The 20000-nt window shown below is 35.6% G+C and overlaps 19 protein-coding genes and 3 non-coding genes across 23 annotated transcripts in view, besides 1 other annotated feature. All coding sequences in view use genetic code 11, as the record gives it.

Moving 5' to 3' along the window:
• Window positions 1–1270, bottom strand: part of psbB — a 1527-nt gene extending 257 nt beyond the window's left edge. The window contains exon 1 of the mRNA in view: window positions 1–1270. This exon is cut by the window's left edge and continues 257 nt beyond it. Within this exon, the coding sequence (YP_009092329.1) occupies window positions 1–1270 (1270 nt within the window).
• Window positions 1–20000: part of a sequence feature (large single copy region; LSC) that runs on past both edges of the window.
• Window positions 1687–3722, top strand: clpP (clp protease proteolytic subunit). Its single transcript has 3 exons — window positions 1687–1755; window positions 2531–2824; window positions 3477–3722. Exons 1-3 carry the CDS (start codon window positions 1687–1689, stop codon window positions 3720–3722), a joined length of 609 nt encoding a protein of 202 aa, YP_009092328.1.
• Window positions 3890–4003, top strand: rps12 (ribosomal protein S12; one part of a trans-spliced gene, as the record gives it; the record has 2 gene entries for this part). Coding sequences YP_009092327.1 and YP_009092282.1 both cover window positions 3890–4003 — 114 coding nt within the window.
• On the top strand, window positions 4817–5170 carry rpl20 (ribosomal protein L20). Its single transcript has one exon. It carries the CDS (start codon window positions 4817–4819, stop codon window positions 5168–5170), a length of 354 nt encoding a protein of 117 aa, YP_009092326.1.
• Window positions 5397–5702, bottom strand: rps18 (ribosomal protein S18). The gene has a single exon. It carries the CDS (start codon window positions 5700–5702, stop codon window positions 5397–5399), a length of 306 nt encoding a protein of 101 aa, YP_009092325.1.
• rpl33 (ribosomal protein L33) lies at window positions 6222–6431 on the bottom strand. Its single transcript has one exon. It carries the CDS (start codon window positions 6429–6431, stop codon window positions 6222–6224), a length of 210 nt encoding a protein of 69 aa, YP_009092324.1.
• psaJ (photosystem I subunit IX) lies at window positions 6797–6931 on the bottom strand. Its single transcript has one exon. It carries the CDS (start codon window positions 6929–6931, stop codon window positions 6797–6799), a length of 135 nt encoding a protein of 44 aa, YP_009092323.1.
• trnP-UGG lies at window positions 7365–7438 on the top strand. Its single transcript has one exon. It is a non-coding gene; the product is annotated as a tRNA-Pro (tRNA).
• On the top strand, window positions 7366–7436 carry trnP-GGG. Its single transcript has one exon. It is a non-coding gene; the product is annotated as a tRNA-Pro (tRNA).
• Window positions 7596–7668, top strand: trnW-CCA. Its single transcript has one exon. It is a non-coding gene; the product is annotated as a tRNA-Trp (tRNA).
• On the bottom strand, window positions 7816–7929 carry petG (cytochrome b6/f complex subunit V). Its single transcript has one exon. The coding sequence runs from the start codon at window positions 7927–7929 to the stop codon at window positions 7816–7818; it is 114 nt and encodes a 37-aa protein (YP_009092322.1).
• petL (cytochrome b6/f complex subunit VI) lies at window positions 8120–8215 on the bottom strand. The gene has a single exon. It carries the CDS (start codon window positions 8213–8215, stop codon window positions 8120–8122), a length of 96 nt encoding a protein of 31 aa, YP_009092321.1.
• On the top strand, window positions 9540–9791 carry psbE (photosystem II cytochrome b559 alpha subunit). Its single transcript has one exon. The coding sequence runs from the start codon at window positions 9540–9542 to the stop codon at window positions 9789–9791; it is 252 nt and encodes an 83-aa protein (YP_009092320.1).
• On the top strand, window positions 9801–9920 carry psbF (photosystem II cytochrome b559 beta subunit). The gene has a single exon. The coding sequence runs from the start codon at window positions 9801–9803 to the stop codon at window positions 9918–9920; it is 120 nt and encodes a 39-aa protein (YP_009092319.1).
• Window positions 9943–10059, top strand: psbL (photosystem II protein L). Its single transcript is given in 1 exon segment — window positions 9943–10059. A coding segment is annotated over 1 exon segment (117 nt).
• Window positions 10190–10312, top strand: psbJ (photosystem II protein J). Its single transcript has one exon. The coding sequence runs from the start codon at window positions 10190–10192 to the stop codon at window positions 10310–10312; it is 123 nt and encodes a 40-aa protein (YP_009092317.1).
• On the bottom strand, window positions 11154–12116 carry petA (cytochrome f). The gene has a single exon. It carries the CDS (start codon window positions 12114–12116, stop codon window positions 11154–11156), a length of 963 nt encoding a protein of 320 aa, YP_009092316.1.
• On the bottom strand, window positions 12337–13026 carry cemA (chloroplast envelope membrane protein). Its single transcript has one exon. It carries the CDS (start codon window positions 13024–13026, stop codon window positions 12337–12339), a length of 690 nt encoding a protein of 229 aa, YP_009092315.1.
• Window positions 13922–14476, bottom strand: ycf4 (photosystem I assembly protein ycf4). The gene has a single exon. The coding sequence runs from the start codon at window positions 14474–14476 to the stop codon at window positions 13922–13924; it is 555 nt and encodes a 184-aa protein (YP_009092314.1).
• psaI (photosystem I subunit VIII) lies at window positions 14886–14996 on the bottom strand. The gene has a single exon. The coding sequence runs from the start codon at window positions 14994–14996 to the stop codon at window positions 14886–14888; it is 111 nt and encodes a 36-aa protein (YP_009092313.1).
• Window positions 15709–17211, bottom strand: accD (acetyl-CoA carboxylase carboxyltransferase beta subunit). The gene has a single exon. The coding sequence runs from the start codon at window positions 17209–17211 to the stop codon at window positions 15709–15711; it is 1503 nt and encodes a 500-aa protein (YP_009092312.1).
• Window positions 17947–19374, bottom strand: rbcL (ribulose 1,5-bisphosphate carboxylase/oxygenase large subunit). The gene has a single exon. The coding sequence runs from the start codon at window positions 19372–19374 to the stop codon at window positions 17947–17949; it is 1428 nt and encodes a 475-aa protein (YP_009092311.1).

Here is a 20000-nt window from a genome sequence, read left to right as displayed (position 1 = left end):
CGCGTCTAGCATATTTTTTCACAGTAGCAGGATCGCTATAACTGACTCCATTGAGTTCGCCACCATAGAACTCAACAGTTACACCTACTTGTTCGACACTATACTTCGATTCTGCCCTTCTAAAGGGAACATCGGCTCTCACAATCCCATCTCCGTCTACCAAAACTACTGGAAATGTTTCAAAAAAAGTAGGCATACGGCGTACAAAAAGCTCACGCCCTTCTTTATCTCTAAAGACGGGATGTCCTAACCATCCAACAGCTATTCCATCCCCGTTGTCCATTGAGCCCGCTCTGAATAATCCCCCTTTTGCTGGATTATTTCCGATGTAATCATAAAAGGCTAATTTTTCGGAAATTTTAGACCAAGCTTCTGATAAACTTTGGTTTTCGGCTAGTCCAGTGCCAACTCTTCGATATATTTCTTGCTGGAAATATCCCTGATCCCATTGATAACGAGTGGGCCCAAATAATTCAATTGGGGTAGTTGCTGAACCATACCACATAGTTCCAGCAACAACAAAGGCTGCAAAAAAGACAGCAGCGATACTACTGGAAAGTACGGTTTCAATATTGCCCATACGTAATCCTTTGTATAGACGTTGGGGCGGTCGGACACTAAGATGGAATAGGCCCGCTAATATGCCCAATGTCCCTGCTGCAATATGATGAGAGGCTATTCCTCCCGGAACAAAAGGATCAAAACCTTCCACGCCCCACGCCGGATTTACAGGTTGTACTTTTCCGGTTAGTCCATAAGGATCGGACACCCATATTCCAGGACCATACAAGCCTGTTACATGAAATGCGCCAAACCCGAAACAAGCCAACCCTGAAAGAAATAAATGAATTCCAAAGATCTTGGGCAAATCCAAAGAGGGTTTGCCTGTACGCTCATCACAGAATATTTCTAGATCCCAATATACCCAATGCCAGATAGCTGCCAAGAAGCACAAGCCAGAAAACACAATATGTGCTCCGGCCACGCCTTCGTAACTCCAAATACCCGGATTCGTTATAGTCCCTCCTGTGATACTCCAACCCCCCCATGAATTGGTTATTCCTAAACGAGTCATGAAAGGTATAACGAACATACCTTGTCTCCACATTGGATCAAGAACGGGATCAGAGGGATCAAAAACTGCTAATTCGTATAGAGCCATCGAACCAGCCCAACCAGAAACTAGAGCTGTATGCATTATATGAACAGAAAGCAAGCGACCGGGATCATTCAATACGACGGTATGAACACGATACCAAGGCAAACCCATGGAAATACCCCTTTATCAAATAAAAATAGACACTATGTAACTTTATCGCATTGGAAAAGACTATGCTATGGACCTCCCTTTTCACTGAATTATCTCGGAGCAAGGGTGAATATTTATTCCATTTCGTTGGTAATAATGGAACACGTAGGAACAAAGAGAAGCAGATCTATTCTATACCCGATAAGTACCAATATGCAATGGGGCTGGCCCCCCTTTTCTATGAGCGAATGCGTAGATACTTGCTCATCATTCGAATAACCCATTCATAATAATTTCCTTTCGTCATTCTGTCTTCCTCTACGAACTTTCCAATCTATGGATAAAATACGCTAAACGGCAATATTATAAAGACAATACATTCTTACGTTTCCACATCAAAGTGAAGTATAACACTTAACCCCCTTTTCTTTCATTTAATGCCTATTGGTGTTCCAAAAGTCCCTTTTCGTAGTCCCGGAGAGGAAGATGCAGTTTGGGTTGACGTATAGTGCGACTTGTCAGACATATTGGGTCATATGGGATTTCCCCGTTCTCTCCCCCGATCGAGATATCCTCCGTTTCGACCAATAAAGATTGATTGAACCGTCAAAATTTGGAGCGTGAAGTAGAATTATTAAGTGGATCCTGGGGGGATCAATATTAATATTATCCATTAGAATAATTTATGGTTGGACCAATAAAATGAAATTTCCAGGCTCCGTTCAGAAAATACCCAATTGGTAATATATGTATATGTACGATTACCATAAATGATTCCTATTTATAGATCTCAAACTGCCAATTAATCGAGTAATATAATGACTATATTGAATATTTGGCGGAAGACATGAAATGAATTGAAAAAAGAAAAACGGAAGTCGTAGCAAAAAGAAGTGGTATTGGGATCATTTGTCCTATATGTGCAAATAAAAATCGGGCAGACCTTTACCCGGAGTAGAGCATAAACCTAAAAGACTTGAAGAGGCCCATTCAGGAACAAGAAAATTACATCGTGATTTGGGTTGGATCTCGATGAAACAATACATCAATGAGAGGTTAGTTCGATAAGTTTAGTGAATTCTTTTTTATATTATAGGGAGCCAAAACTTATCTTTCTTGAAAAATGGAAGAAAAAGCCCCCTCGTTAGGAGTTAAAAAACCTGCTATGAAAAAAGAAAGAGGGCTAGGATCGACACATTGATTTTTTCGCAATTTTTTTTTTTGAACCGTATGCATCCAAAGGTGCATGTACGGTTCCTAAAGGATACTATATTTGTCCTAATCAACCGACTTCATCGCGAAAGATTACTTTTTTTAGGCCAAGAGGTTGATAGCGAGATCTCGAATCAACTTATTGGTCTCATGGTATATCTCAGTATAGAGGATGATACCAGAGATCTGTATTTGTTTATAAACTCTCCCGGCGGATGGGTAATACCCGGAATAGCTATTTATGATACTATGCAATTTGTGCCACCAGATGTGCATACAATATGCATGGGATTAGCCGCTTCAATGGGATCTTTTATCGTGGTCGGAGGAGAAATTACCAAACGTATAGCATTCCCTCACGCTTGGCGCCAATGAGTTTTTTTATTTGTATTTGAGAAAAAAAAAAGAAAACTATGCCTTCGCCATATGGAATAATAAGTAATAATAGCATGGCACTTCGAGTTCGATAGAAGCAAACCTTTATTGTTTTTTCATAACATGAGATTATGTATCGAGAGAGTAGTATGAAACAAAGGTTATTTCCGATTTGATCTTATCTATCGGAAGTCCATTTCAGCGTCACAAACTTTTTCTTTTTTTGTTTTTACACCAGAAGTCTCTTTCCAATATTTATGTTATGAAAGAGTACGAAAAAAAAAACAGGATCATTTTTTCGTTAATTGTTCGAACCAGAAAGAAACTTTGGGATTGCTGAAGCACAGACGAAATAAATCTATAAAGCAACGGAACCATCATAGTATTTTTGGAACTCTTCTCTCTGAAAAGAAGGGTGGTAAGTGGAATGGATCATCTAGCGATCGGGATCTGATAGATCCGATTTCTCTCTTTCTTCGATGGAAGGGAAAAGTCACCTCCATTGTAGAGCCGTATGCAATGTGCAAAAAATGCCTGTACGGTTGTCCAATTCTATCTTTTTTTTATTCTTGGTATTCTTTATCTCTTCCCTTCGCCCCATGATGTGAGATAGAAAAACTTTTCATTATGTTATATCATCAGGGTAATGATACACCAACCTGCTAGTTCTTTTTATGAGGCACAAACAGGAGAATTTGTCCTGGAAGCGGAAGAGCTACTTAAACTTCGTGAAACCCTCACAAGGGTTTATGCACAAAGAACGGGAAAGCCCTTATGGGTTGTATCCGAAGACATGGAAAGGGATGTTTTTATGTCAGCAACAGAAGCCCAAGCTCATGGAATTGTTGATCTTGTCGCGGTCGAAAATAGCAGTGATTTCACATAAATCCGCGATTCCATTTCGAACCATAACATGGTTCAAATGAACCGAACCTTGCTTTGATATTTTATCTTCTTACCGGGGTAAAGCAAAATAATATAGGAAATGGGAGTAATTCATAATCATCCGGTTAGGATCGATCTAAACCAGCCCCATTCTGTATACGATTCAGCATGCCAACTATTAAACAACTTATTAGAAACACAAGACAGCCAATCAGAAATATCACGAAATCCCCCGCTCTTCGGGGATGTCCTCAGCGCCGAGGAACATGTACTAGGGTGTATGTGTGACTCGTTCAAATCATGAGCTGGAACAAAACAAAGGAGACAGTTTTTCCAGTATCAATGCCCAGGACCACTGAATAAGATAGAATCGAAAAGCCCTATTCACTATCTAAAACTAAAAGTCAAAGGCAAAAGATCTATCATATACCTCTATTCTGTATGAAATTTATGGTTTCCATTGGTGCAAATCCAATCACCTCCGTTTGAGATGAGAAGCAATTCCCCATTGGTAGCACATGGTTATCCATTAAGCGGGGAAATAATATTTAAGATTAAGAAGCAGAAGAATTATGCTCCTACTCTTGCAAGAACGGACTAACAGGGTCAGCTACCTAGCCAACCTTCATAATTAAATGCCGTTACTGTATAGGTAGATCTCATTGTGAAAAGACCTAATTACTGGATAATTCATGGGTAGAGCCAAAGGGTGTGAACTGTACAAGTTACCAATAACATTCATTAAATGAGGGAGGGGCTCCGGCGTATAGAGGGGACCTCACCGTTTAAGAAGTAACCATAGAAACGATGGAACCCACTATTTTTTTTTTTTTTTTATCCATTTACATACATTTCTTTTTTTTTTAGTATTTTTTTTGATACCGAGTATCGATAGAATTTCGTATTTCGAGGAGAAATGTTTGAAAAAAATCGTGGTTAGGAAGGTCATAGTTGCAAAAGCCATTGGAATTTTTATTTTATACATCGGAAGAATCCGTTTTGTTATTAATAGACCGGAAGAAGGGAAAAGAATGACTGAAAGAAAAGAAATAAATTTCAATCAATTAGTTATTCATCAAAGTTTAATTTGATTCAATGACCAAAACTAGACGAGGATATATAGCTCGGAGACGTAGAACAAAAATTCGTTTATTTGCATCAACCTTTCGAGGGGCTCATTCAAGACTTACTCGAACAACTACTCAACAAAAAATGAGAGCTTTGGTTTCGGCTCATCGGGATAGGGGCAGGCAAAAGAGAGATTTTCGTCGTTTATGGATCACTCGGATAAATGCAATAATTCGTGAAAAAATGGTATTCTATAGTTATAGTCGATTAATACACGATTTGTACAAAAAACAGTTACTTCTTAATCGTAAAATACTTGCACAAATAGCTATATCAAATAGAAATTGTCTTTACATGATTTCCAATGAGATCACTAAATAAGGAGGTTGGAAGGAATCCAACGGAATTATTTAAACAGAGTTCCCCGGAGAATGAACTCCGGGAAGTTAGAATAGAAATTCAAAAATTTCAATAGAAAAAAAGATTTATTCTTCACCAATTCTTTTTTTTCTTACGGCGCGACAATCAAATCTGGATTCTCGAATTTTTCAAACATCAATCTGACTCTGAGCTCGGATTATAATTTTGATTCAATTGAGGAGTAGGTCTATTTATTTCTGGTTCTTGGACCAGTAGTTCTAGGGGTTGACTCGGCTCTCTCAAACTGTTTCTCATTATTAAGAAAAGGTAACAAAGATAAAATACGAGCTTGTTTTATAGCAATAGTAATTAATCGTTGTTGTTTCAAGGTCAATCTATTCACTCGTCTAGATAAAATTTTGCCTTGTTCACTAATAAATCGACTAATTAAACTCATGTTTCTATAATCAATTCGATCCCCCGATCCAATTGGGGGCAAACGCCTACGAAAAGATCGCTTAGATTTAAGAAAGGGTCGCTTGGATTTATCCATGGTTTATTCCTTATCTCTAAAATCCTATTTCTGAATTCTAATTCATTTTTTTTGGATCCGACCGAAATAGGATAGGATTTGTTAGAATATTTCTATAATCTATTTATTTATATTTAATATTTATATTATAAAAATATAATAACATAGATAAAATATAGAAATAGATCTAAATATTCTATTCAGAATATATAAATCTAATTATTAATTTAATAAATATAAATTTCAAATGAACGATTATATAGATTATATAATAAAATCTGTTATTATTATATTAATATTTTTATTGTTTATATTAATTTCATTAATATTTTTTAGAAAACTTTTCTATTATATTAATATTTACTTTTTAATTTCAATTTATTTAATAATTAATAAAAATTAAATGTAAAATTAGAATTATGTAATTCTATAAGATTGTATCAATTTCTATGATATGATAGGTAATTTGTATGGAATTGAATTTGTAATTTTTTTCTTCTTCCCTTGAAAGGGCGGCACACACACCTTGTTCCGTTCGATCTATTTCTTTATCTCACCGTGAATCGTATGTTTGAGACAATAGGGACAAAATTTTCTCAATTCCAATCGACTAGGTGTGTTTTGTCGATTCTTTTGAGTAATATATCTGGAAATCCCCGCCGGTGATTCTTTTTCTTTATTAACATCGTTTCGGGCACAATTGGTACATTCCAAAATAACCAAGTCTCTGACATCTTTACCCTTAGCCATGAACCTCCTTTCCTTTGGATTTTAGATTCACTAAACTCTTTAATTTTCGATCCGAAGCGAAGAACAAAGGAACTAAAAAAAAAAAAGAATAATAAGTAATCTAACAATTTCTAACTATACAATTTTTTGAATCCCAATACACATTTAAATATCTTGCTTGTATGATTTTGTTTTGTTACCCTAGACCCACATTTTTATTTCCGTTCTCCCCCGATCGAGTCTGAACCCAAGTGAGGTTGAATGCCTTTTTTAGTCTTTCTCTTTCCTTCTTTATCCCCCAAAACTGAAAAAAGAGGGGGAGAGGAATTAGTCAAAGATAATTTATTGTATCTCTAATCCTCTTCACCCCCTTGGCATGTCAATAACTAAAATGAAAAAAAAGGAAATGTCAACGCATCCGGAAATAAACGATTGATTTCTATCAATAGACCTGCTAAAGACCCAAACCATAGAGTACTTAACACAGGTGCCACGGAGAGATATGTTTTTATATATCGCATTGAAAATCCTCCTTCTTTATTGTAATACATATATGATCAGATGCATATATAGTCGCAGTTAAGAATCACTTGTATTTTTACGCGGAATCCCTAACAAAAATTATAAAATATATATGTATAATAATCCGATAAATGAGATTGACTTTTTTCTTAAAACAGAAAAAAGATAAAAAGACGTCCCCCTCTTCTTCTTCGTGAGCATTACCAATAATATTTATGCCTTGGATTTCATATGTATTTTATATGTATAGAATTATTACTATTTTTTTGTATATTGCTATTATTATTATTAAATTGATTATTGATATTTTATATGAGACCAAAAAAAAAGAAGAAATCACAAGAGAAATTGTATATAAATAGAGAAAAGAAAAAATAACAATATGGAAAACAAGACAGGGATTCTCTACAATGACACGGTAGACCAATAAAAAGGGATGTAGCGCAGCTTGGTAGCGCGTTTGTTTTGGGTACAAAATGTCACGGGTTCAAATCCTGTCATCCCTACCTATTCTATTACTTCTCCTTTGGGCAGTAACGATGGATTAATTGAGGCCAATTAAAATTGGACATAGATAACCTTTCATTAGATGATACTATATGCACGCAAGGTGTATTGGGAAAAAGAATCCTTTTCTTTACGGTTTTCTTTGTGATAAGAAAGCGCTCTTAGTTCAGTTTGGTAGAACGTGGGTCTCCAAAACCCAATGTCGTAGGTTCAAATCCTACAGAGCGTGATTCCGTTCTTGTTTGTTGGGTCGAATTATACTGAAATAACTTCACTAATTCACTAACTTGAACAGCGACCTGTACTGTATTTGAATTTGACCTCCTGCGAATTTAAAGAAAGGAGGAGGTCAATCAAAAAAAGAGATGTTAATTAATCAAAGGTCCAACTGATCACCGCGTCTATATTGTAAATATGCAGTGACGAATAATCCAGCCAAAGTAATAGGAATTAGACCTAACACGATTCCAAATAGAAAAACTTCAATCATTTCGATTTATTTGAGTTTAGTTTGAAAGAGGAAAAATAAAGGTAATATTTATCCCTAAATATTAATCCGAATCGCCTATGAATCTCAATGACCAAAAATTGGCAATTAACGCAGGAAGGGGCTATAAAATACGTGGAATCTTGCAGAAAGATTTCTTTTTTTGTTTATGGAATTGTTCATTCAATTGAGTTCAAATAAGTCCTATCTTGTTCAGACCAATAAATAGAGCTGAGGTTATAGTTGAAGCCGCCAGTAGAAAACCGAAATAACTAGTTATAGTAGGCATGAAAGAGCTAAATGAGATACTTTTTTTCTACATATGTTTGTTTATAAAACACTTACCTAAATTTCAATTTTTTCAAGACCCGAGGATAAGGAATAAGAAAAATACCAATTGACAAAAGAAGTTCCAATTGAAAGCTTTTGATTTATCAGTCATTACATTATTATTATAGACAGCACTAACAAAGATAAAGTGACAGAAGTAGAAAAAAAAAGATTGATTCATCATCTATAACATCTACTGATCCCGTGATTCCGAATCAACGGATTCATTGAACAACTCTTGAGTAAAGTAATAATAATAAGAACTGTGTCATCTAACTTCATTCACAAATGAAACTCTCCTTGAATCACTATGGAATAAAGAAAATGATTTCTATATTTGATCATTTTTTTTTTTTTCAATCGCACCGAGTCCATTTTTAAACGACCAACCTCCATAACACCCTTTACTTTAATTCATTAGATTCAGGAGTAGGCTCATTAATTACACATAATATTTCAAAGGAAAGAAAAAAAATATCTCACGATAGCTCGAAGAAAAAAACCTTTACTTAAAATTTCAATATTTCAATTTCATTTCGGTTCAACTCGATTCTAAGACTAATAATTTCTATTACCTTTTCCTTTAGATTTTAAACTAAAGTCTGTCTTTCCGTATTATGGAATCCCATCCTTGTACTTGTAGTTAGGTTAAAAAGGAACCTTTGGATCTAGTGCAGCAATGGTTGCATCACGAATATTGATTATTTCAATTATTGATTGGTCTCTTTCTTTATTCTTTAATCGAATACTACCTTCTTACTTCTTACTGTACGATCAACCAATTCCTTGCAATGAAAGGATTCAAACAAAAAACCTTTTCTTTTGTACAACCACGAGAAGGGATTTCGATATTTCGCATCTAATTAAATTGTGTTGTGAGAATATGATAATCTCTTTTATGAATTATTATGAATTATTAGAACCCAGCTCGTCGGACTCACACTTTACCAGATCTTCAGTTTCTAGTCCGAAGCCAGTAATACAAAGAAATCCTATACTAGACGAAACGAATTTTAGGAATATTCTATTGAATATTGAATGGGACATGATTCCGCATCGATAAGCAATAAGAAAGCAAGAAAAGAATTATGTACTTTTTGATACTAATTGAAATTGCGTTGCTGTGTCAGAAGAAGGATAGCTATACTGATTCGGTATACTCTAAAGACACCTTCGGTACACTATTGACGATCTCACAAAGATGACAGTGAGTTTCCATTTACTGATTGCATCTTTCACAGAATCGATCCCCTTTGACTGTACAAGAATATGTGGAGTTCAGCATGTCTGGAAGCACGGGAGAACGTTCTTTTGCTGATATTATTACCAGTATTCGATACTGGGTCATTCATAGCATTACTATACCTTCCCTATTCATTGCGGGTTGGTTATTCGTCAGCACGGGTTTAGCTTACGATGTATTTGGAAGCCCTCGGCCAAACGAGTATTTTACAGAGAGCCGACAAGGAATTCCATTAATAACTGGCCGTTTTGATCCTTTGGCACAACTCGATGAATTTAGTAGATCCTTTTAGGAGGCCCCAATGACCATAGATCGAACCTATCCAATTTTTACAGTGCGATGGTTGGCTGTTCACGGACTGGCTGTACCTACTGTTTTTTTTTTGGGGTCAATATCAGCAATGCAGTTCATCCAACGATAAACCTAATCCGAATTATAGAGCTACGACACAATCAAACCCGAACGAACAAAATGTTGAATTAAATCGTACCAGTCTCTACTGGGGGTTATTACTCATTTTTGTACTTGCTGTTTTATTTTCCAATTATTTCTTCAATTAAGAAAAAGAAAGAGAATAGTAATAGTAGGAATTCTCTTATCCCATTCGGAAGGATCTCATCTCATAATTATCCATGACTGTTTATGTCTCTAGCATGACCACTTAATGAAATGTGGAGGGAAGTGGGGTAAATGGCCGATACTACTGGAAGGATTCCTCTTTGGCTGATAGGTACTGTAACTGGTATTCCTGTGATCGGTTTAATAGGTATTTTCTTTTATGGTTCATATTCCGGATTGGGTTCATCCCTCTAGTAATCGAATGGGCCGGGTTGTAGACATGAAAAAGTAAGAACTCAACGGGACCCTACCTCTCGAATCAGACAAAGAGAGGTAGGGTCCCGTTGAGTTCTTACTCTTCCAGTGAGACTTTGATCCATTCCATAAGATAAAAGTTGTAAATTTATCCAGTTAACATAATCAGAATATTCTATTCCTATAAATACGCACTTTTGCTCCAATGTTTCAAACTACTCCATTCCTTTTTTTCTGATGATCTTTATTTGAATATGAAGAATTAATTCCATTGATTCAGAGCATCTCTTCCCCCGTAGTATCTATCAATTCTTCCGAAGTCAGAAGAAAAAAAATAAAGAATCAATCCATTCCATTTTATGGATGACACAATCTGGATTTCTGTAGATGAGACATCGTGCAAATCTTTTCGATATTTCTATACTAATAACTAATAGAACCTACTCTAGTTAAGAGTTAAGGGTTAAAGTTAACTTATTTTTATTTATTTAGAATTCAATTTGAATTCTACTATCTAATTTTAATACTAATAGAATAGAAAACTATCGATGCATGCATTATATGGCATTTACAATCTGACAATAGTGACATAGCCATACCACTCCAATTTTTGGATTGAAAAAGGGTCAAGTCAAATAGTCTTCTACATACTATTCCTAGGACTAGTCCTAGGAATGGGATATTAAGTAGTAATTCCCGATATCTCACATAAAAGAAAAAGAGTATATACAAAGCAAGCAAAAGTCTTTTCATGAGATTTTTGGAGGATACATATACAGAATCACACCAATCAACAAGAATTTCGCTCTTTTTACCAACTTGATGTTGAAAAATCCATGATCTAGAAATTCATTTCGGACAATTGAACCTTCTCAAACTGTTTCTTTTTAAGAACCAAAAAAATTTGTGCCAAAATAACAGATGCCAAGAAGAACAAAAGGCCTTGGACACGTAATGGGTCTTGAAGTACTATTTCTGCATCTCCCTGACCAAATCCACCCACATTGGGATTACTCGTTAATGGTTGATCAAGGTTGATAGATTCACCCTCTGAAACAAGAAGTTCTGGTCCTGGAGGTATAATATCAACTACTTGGTGTCCATCCGATGTATCCGCTATGGTTATTTCATACCCCCCCTTTTCTTTCCGTACTATTTTGCTTACTATACCCGCCGCTGTAGCATTATAGACTGTATTGTTACTCTTGCTCCCATCGGGATAAATTTGACCCCTTCCCCTGTTTCCGCCTACGTATATGGGATATTTTAAGAAGTGAACATCTTTCTTAGTAGCGGGGTCCGGGGAAAGAATAGGAAAAGTAATTTCACTATATTTCTGACCGGGAACGGGACCTATCACAAGAATATTTTTTTTAGTGGGTCGATAACTCTGAAAAGAGAGATTGCCTATCTTTTCTTTCATCTCGGTAGAAATACGATCGGGAGGAGCTAATTCGAATCCCTCAGGTAAAATAAGAACAGCCCCTACATTTAAAGCCCCTTTTTTACCATTAGCAAGAACTTGTTTCAGTTGGATATCATAAGGGATTCTAACAACTGCTTCAAATACAGTATCAGGAAGTACCGCTTGTGGAACCTCAATATCCACGGGCTTATTAGCTAAATGGCAATTGGCACATACAATACGCCCAGTCGCTTCTCGTGGATTTTCATAACCCTGCTGTGCAAAAATGGGATATGCATTTGAAATGGATGTCCGAGTTATTACATATATCACGATCGATAGGCAAATGGATCGAGTCATCTGTTCCTTTATCCAACAAAAGGTATTTCTATTTTGCATGGTACAATCATTGATCCCGAAAATTACTACAATAAATTAGGTAGGTCGCTAGGATAGTTCCCTATCCACAATTCTGGTATTGTACTGGACGAGTTTTCCTGGAATATAGGAAGAATACCCTGTGCGGGTAGAAAGATAAAGAGTGCATAAGATTTTTAATGTTTTCTTTATGTACAAAGTAACAAAGATTATGATTAGATTAATGACGGTGGACCTTTTTTCAGTCATTCATTGAATGATAAATCACTACAAGTGACGGAGATACACGATTTAAATAACGGAAGATCCAATATTTGAAAATTGTATCTAGAATAACTGGAAAAGTGGAAACAAGACCAGATATAATTTGATCGTTATGAGCAAATCCAAAATCTTTGGAAACAGAGCTAATCATTAGTTCCCAACCATGGGGCGAGTGGAATCCGATACATAAATCGGTTAATAAAAGAATAGAAAAAGCTTTTATTGTGTCGCTTAAGTTATATAGGAATTCCTGAAGCCAAGAATTCAGAATGACAAGTTCTTCATTACCCAAAATAGAATAACCACTTAGAATAGTGAAAGAGATTATATTTGTCGAGAAGTGCAAAATAGTTTGGATATAACCCTCATTGTGCATCTTGACCAATTGTATCGTTTCTTTGTGAATTCCTATACGAAGCTTTTGTATATGGGTCTCCCGGTATTCCTTTATCATTTCGTCCAAGAGGAATAGTTCTTCTAATTTTATAAATTTTTCTAGAACGTTCTTTTCTTGACTATCATTCAAAAAAGTTTCAGATTCCCTAGTATTCCACCAATTAGTAATCCAAGATTCCAGACTTTTATTAAATGAGAGAGAGATCCACCAGGGTAAAAAGACTATAGATGCAAGATATGGGAGGGGAGTGAATGCTTTCTTTTTTGGCATTTTGAATCTGTGAGTCGTTAATGAACCCACCTCATTTGTCGACTCTATCCGATCTCATATTTCTATCAAACATAGGTTCTATAACAAGGTATCGAACCTATGGATCTATTCCCTCTTTTTTTATTTGTAATTAATTGGTTAGTCCTTGGATCTAGAAATAATATAGAAATAGAATTAAAGATCTCTTTCTCGAATGAAGAAATAATAAAATATTGTTTCCGGATATCTCAATTGGTCAAATTCCAAGCAATTGTACCCTTTCGAGAAATGCCCGAAAGAGTAATGAATATTATTTATATTTCGAGACGAAAGAACTCCCCTTAAGTCAAATATTTCGAAAAGTTTCACTGGCTACCCATAGCACAGGAATAAGTAAGATAATTTCTGAAAAATATTGATGTGATGATGAAATCACACATGGTGGCAAGGGAAAGCAAAAGAGAAATTGGACGCTTATAGTTATAAGAGATCCAATCGTTTGGTCATCGCCCAAAGGATCAAAGCAAAAAAAAGGGGATAAAAAGAAAGATCGATTGACAAAAGAGAGATAATTTACAAGATATGATCCATCTGTATTTAACATTTAACGTATCTATTCAAAATATTGAACCTAATAAAGAAAAAGATGAATTCTGTATTCTGGTATATGTTATATGTGATGAATCCATTTTTATTAGATTAGACTTGTTACTAGTATGAAGGAATTGAAGTGATTTCCATACGCATAAAAAAACATTTTGGTGGACAAAAACTGCTTCGTTTCGTGGGTGTTCCATATACGTCTGCCTTTGCGCTGAAATGAACGTTCTGAAGAAACTTCAATTAAGGTATAAAAAAAAAAAAAAGAGGATTCTTGCCTTCTTTCCCTCATGCTGAGAAAGTATTCATTTTTATTTCAAAATACTTCAATTGGTACGCGCAAGAAATAGGCCAATTCAGCAGCTTTTTGTTCAAGTTCTCGTGGAGTCAAATTCTCATCAGTACGAGTCAAAGGAACCGCCCCCTGACCTCTGATTTCCATATAAAGAACACGGCGAGGATAAAGACTCTCTTTAACTTCGATTCTGATCGACTGGATATCTTTCATAAAGAATCGAAGGAAAATGCGACGATTTTTTCCAGGAAAACCCCAACGAAAAATACACACTATTCCTTCTTTTCTATCGAATCGATCATAACCACTACCTACATTCCACGAAATTGTGCACCACAAATAGGAGCTAATGAACAGACCTGCGATCCCATAGAAGGACATCACAATCCCTTGTGGAAAAAAAATCATTTGCTGAGACGGAAATAAGGATATTAGATTCCTACCAAGATAACTGGAAGTTCCTACCAATAAGAATCCTAATGAACCTAAAAAAAGGATAAAGGCCCAGCAGAAATTACTTGTTTTTCGAGATCCCGCTATAAGTTCTATCCATATACGTTCTGATCGCCAGTTCATACTAGATCCAGTTTCATTTTATTGGAATTGAGAGAATAACAAAAAATTACTTTATTTTGTTTTTGTTCCCGAAGTAACTCTCATCAACTAGCACTATTATGATGTGAACCCTTAGGCGTAATTCATCGAATTGTTAAATATAAAATAATAACATCCCCTTCAAATGATCCCACTATGGATATCTACATACATATAGACACATTGACTTTCTATTTCAGAATCTGCTGATCTATTTTAAAGTAGTTATAATATATTTACCCATATATCATGTTTACGCATACATAACGGCTCTTTCTTTTGTGTTAGGAGGAAGCGAAGCCACATCTTGTCCCATATTCCACTAAATAGATATCTGTATTATGATCCAAGTCTTGAAAAGAGAAATGGATGAGATTTTGTCCCATCAGATTTAGACAATCTTGTTTTTTTGAACATAAAGAGATAAAGAAGCCATTGCAATTGCTGGAAATACTAGGCCTACTAAAGGCACAAAAAAAGAGGGTAAGCTGAAAGTTATCATAGAATGAATACCTTGATTAAATCATTTAATATTTGTACCTAATTATAAAAATTGTAAAGCTATCTTATAATTTATAAACTGAAACCTATAATTAAGTATATCTATTTTAAGTATATAATAAGTGCAAGGAATGTAGAACTATATAAATGGACCTAGTCGCCCTTCTACATGAAATATATGTAGGATAATCCTATTCTTGTTTCTTGTCCTTATCTTCTAATAAAGAATAAAGAAAGAGCTTCTTTATGAATTCCTGAAGGATTCATTACAATTCAATCCAACGGGGATTCTTAATTTAATAAAGTAAAAATGAGGGTTTTTGGGAGATATAGAAATATGCAAGACTTCCGTTCTATATATTCCTATTCTATATCCTTCTTTACTTTATCCTATATTTATTCTATATTTTTTATTTTTGTATTACTATCTTGGTATTCTATATATACGTAAGAAATACGTAAGAAGGGAACGTGAAATTCTTTTATTTTACTAATTTGGCGTAAGGAAAGATTCACTCTTTTATCCTGTTGATAGAAGGTTCCCGATTACTAATCATGAATATAGGTAAAAAAATGGATCTGTAAGAAAAAGGAATTATCCGAAACTTATTCCTACAATTAGATTTTATGTCACCAAAGAAAGCCCTATTCGTCTTAGAATTTTAAGATTCCGATAAACTAAATAATTGTTCGCCACAAAAAAATAACTGAACTTAATGCTCTACTTGATTGATTGAAGTTTGATTCAAGGGAAAGAAACCATGGAGCTGAAATAACTCACTCAGAACACTTTTTAAAAGATTACGTGGTACGATTGGATCGAATAAGCCCTTATGGAATGAATACTCAGCCGCTTGTGAACCATCAGGTACTGTCTTATTCAATGTTTGTTCAATTACTCTTTTACCCGCAAATGCAATGTAGGCATCGGGTTCGGCAATAATAATATCTCCTAACATACCAAAACTAGCTGTCACCCCACCGGTTGTGGGAGATGTAAGGATTGAGACATAGAATAACTTTTTATTTGATTGATAATCATATAAAGCAGAAGATATTTTAGCCATTTGCATCAAGCTCAAACTCCCTTCTTGCATGCGTGCTCCTCCGGAAGCACACACTATAATAAGAGGTAGAGATCTATTAGTAGCATACTCGATCAAACGGGTGATTTTCTCGCCTACTACGGATCCCATACTACCCCCCATGAACTGAAAATCCATAACCCCAATTGCTATGGGAATACCATTTAGTTGACCTATGCCTGTTTGAACGGCCTCAGTTAACCCTGTCTTTAGTTGATAAGAATCGATACGCTCTTGATAAGGTTCCTCCTCCGAATCAAATTCAATGGGGTCTATAGAGACCATGTCTTCATCCATAGGATCCCAAGTATCCGGATCAATCGAAAGTTCGATTCTATCTGAACTACTCATTTTCAAATGATATCCACATTGTTCACAAATATTCATTTTTGCCTTAAAAAATTTCTTATAATTTAATCCATAACAATTTTCACATTGAACCCACAAATGCCTGTATTTTTGATTTAGATCGAGATCATCATCATCATATTCTTCTGTTATATTGAAATCACTGTCATTCGTGCTAGTTCTTATACTAGAACTCCCATTTTCACTACAAATATAACTATAAATGTAACTGTCACTGTAATTGTCGCTACCACTTGAAATGGAGCTATAACTATCAATACTGATTTCAGAATGAAGATAATTTTCAATGCAACTATTAATGTGATTATTCCAACTATATTTAGTATCATAGATGATACGATCGTAATATTGATCGTTACTGTCACTCTTAGACCTATTATTCAGATAATTATAATTTCGATAACTAGAAAAAGAACTTTCTAGTTCACTCAGAAAAGAACGATCATTGTCAATCTCAAAAATCTCATTTTCAATATCCAAATATATAGAATAACTGTTCCCATTACTATCCCGAACTAAAAAAGTGTCATCGGAGATAAAACTCCGAATATCCCTGACATCAAATAAATGATCAACATTACTGCAACTAGAACTGTCATTATCATTCCAACTAGGAATGTTTTTATCTATATCATTTAGAACGGGGTCTTCACTTCCGCTGGTATTTCCAATAGCACCAAGCCTGTCCATTGATTTACTTAGCCCACATCTGTGTTCTAACTCCTTGTTAGACAATATCGAATTGAACCACCATTTTTCCATAGAGCCTTCCCGCCCGCCTATTTGAATGAAAATATAATAAATGAATAGTCATTCGATGAAAAAGAATTGAAAATATTTCATTTCCTGTCGGAATAAGCATATAGATCCAATCACTAGGATTCTTAATTAATCACAAGTGAGTACTAATACTTACTACTTACTAATAAAATAAGTAGTGAGTATTGAAAGAATTATCTTTTGTAAGAATATGGGGTATCGCGTCACTATATAGGATGGAACCCCTTCTTCAATTATAAATAGAAAGAGAGGTTTCTCCCATGTCATGTACAAATTCTCATCGAAAAGATAACTATTTTCCTATGAAGAATTTATTTTCGTATAATTTCGTTCGTATACGTATAATATTTCTATTGCAAGACGGAAGGAAAAGGACAATATAGAGGATGGGTAGACGAGGTTGTGATCCTTGGCTCGATCCATGACCCAAAACTACGGGATATAAAAAGATCCACCAATCCCAAGGATCCATAGGCTTAATTATGGATCCAACAATAGAAGCATTTGAGTTATTTATTTGTATTTAATTAAGATCTTGTATATCTAGATCTAGATCTGTATAAAGTATTTATCTATATATGCTATACTATATATATGCATAATGTATGCATATAGAATCTCATTCTTTATTCGGCCCAATCTTTTCCTATAAAAAAGGAAAAGATTGGGCCGAGTTTAATTGCAATTCAATTAAGGGAACAAAGAGTAATTATTGGATTACAAAGTATCCATTGCTGGGAATTCGAATTTGATCTCCTTCCATACCTCACAAGCAGCAGCTAGTTCAGGGCTCCATTTGCTAGCCTCACGGACAATTTCATTACCTTCGCGAGCAAGATCACGTCCCTCATTACGAGCTTGTACACACGCTTCTAGGGCTACTCGATTAGCCACGGCACCCGGTGCATTTCCCCAAGGGTGTCCTAAAGTCCCTCCACCGAACTGTAGTACGGAATCATCCCCAAAGATCTCGGTCAGAGCGGGCATATGCCAAACGTGAATACCCCCCGAAGCCACGGGCAGAACACCTGGTAGAGAGACCCAATCTTGAGTGAAATAAATACCGCGACTTCGGTCTTTTTCAATAAAATCATCACGTAGTAAATCAACAAAGCCCAAGGTGATTTCTCTTTCCCCTTCAAGTTTGCCTACTACGGTACCAGCGTGAATATGATCTCCACCGGACATACGTAACGCTTTAGCTAGTACACGAAAGTGCATACCATGATTCTTCTGTCTATCAATAACTGCATGCATTGCGCGATGGATGTGAAGAAGTAGGCCATTATCTCGGCAATAATGAGCCAAGGTAGTATTTGCAGTGAATCCCCCCGTCAAGTAGTCGTGCATTACGATAGGAACTCCCAATTCTCTGGCAAATACAGCCCTTTTGATCATTTCTTCACATGTACCTGCCGTAGCATTCAAGTAATGTCCTTTGATTTCACCCGTTTCGGCCTGTGCTTTATAAATTGCTTCGGCACAAAATACGAAACGGTCTCTCCAACGCATAAATGGTTGGGAGTTGACGTTCTCATCATCCTTGGTAAAATCAAGTCCACCGCGAAGACATTCATAAACCGCTCTACCATAGTTCTTAGCAGATAACCCCAATTTTGGTTTAATAGTACATCCCAATAGGGGTCGACCATATTTGTTCAATTTATCCCTCTCAACTTGGATACCATGAGGCGGGCCTTGGAAAGTTTTAGCATAAGCGGGGGGGATTCGCAGATCCTCCAGACGTAGAGCGCGTAGGGCTTTAAACCCAAATACATTACCCACAATCGAAGTAAACATGTTAGTAACAGAACCTTCTTCAAAAAGGTCTAAAGGGTAAGCTACATAAGCAATAAATTGATTTTCTTCTCCAGCAACCGGCTCAATGTGGTAGCATCGTCCTTTGTAACGATCAAGGCTGGTAAGTCCATCGGTCCACACAGTTGTCCATGTACCAGTAGAAGATTCGGCAGCTACCGCTGCCCCCGCTTCCTCAGGCGGAACTCCAGGTTGAGGAGTTACTCGGAATGCTGCCAAGATATCCGTATCTTTAGTTTCATAGTCAGGAGTATAATAAGTCAATTTGTAATCTTTAACACCAGCTTTAAATCCGACACTTGCTTTAGTCTCTGTTTGTGGTGACATAAGTCCCTCCCTAAATTTATAAATTAAGAATTCTCACAACAACAAGGTCTACTCGACATGGATTAGGCATTAATGAAACCTTTCACAGGAATCTTTCACAAAAATTTCAACTAATATTATCAACTAATCAGTTCGTTATTAGACCCTGTCATGATATTTGAGTCTCCAAATACATTATTATTGTATACTCTTTCATATATATGGCGCAACCCAATCCTTGTTTTTCAAGCTTCTAATCCTTACTTTTTTTGAATCTAAATATCTAAATAACAAGAAATTCACTCTTGACAGTAATATATTGTATATGTAAATTTATGAAAATTCTAGATGTGAAAATATGCGGAATTCACCTACGAAAGGTATAAGATATAAGAATAGGCGGAAATCGATATGCTTATGCTGAAATAAGAAACAGGGGCCAATGAGATAGAAATAATGAATCATAAATAGAGTTCAGATTCGAATTCCATAGATAATATAGATGGGATTCTCTATAATGATAGAGAAATGAAAGACTTCTTTATGATTCTTATTTTATGTACTTGATACTACTTGAATCTTATTTTACCTACTTGATATTTTTAAAAAGGTTGGTTGAATTTAATTTTCAAATTCACTCATTGAAT

This window comes from Macadamia integrifolia, chloroplast (genome assembly GCF_013358625.1).
Source record: "Macadamia integrifolia chloroplast, complete genome".
NCBI classification, from domain to species: Eukaryota; Viridiplantae; Streptophyta; class Magnoliopsida; order Proteales; family Proteaceae; genus Macadamia; species Macadamia integrifolia.
Note: the sequence above shows the minus strand (reverse complement) of the source record. Positions and strands in the feature narration are given on the sequence as shown.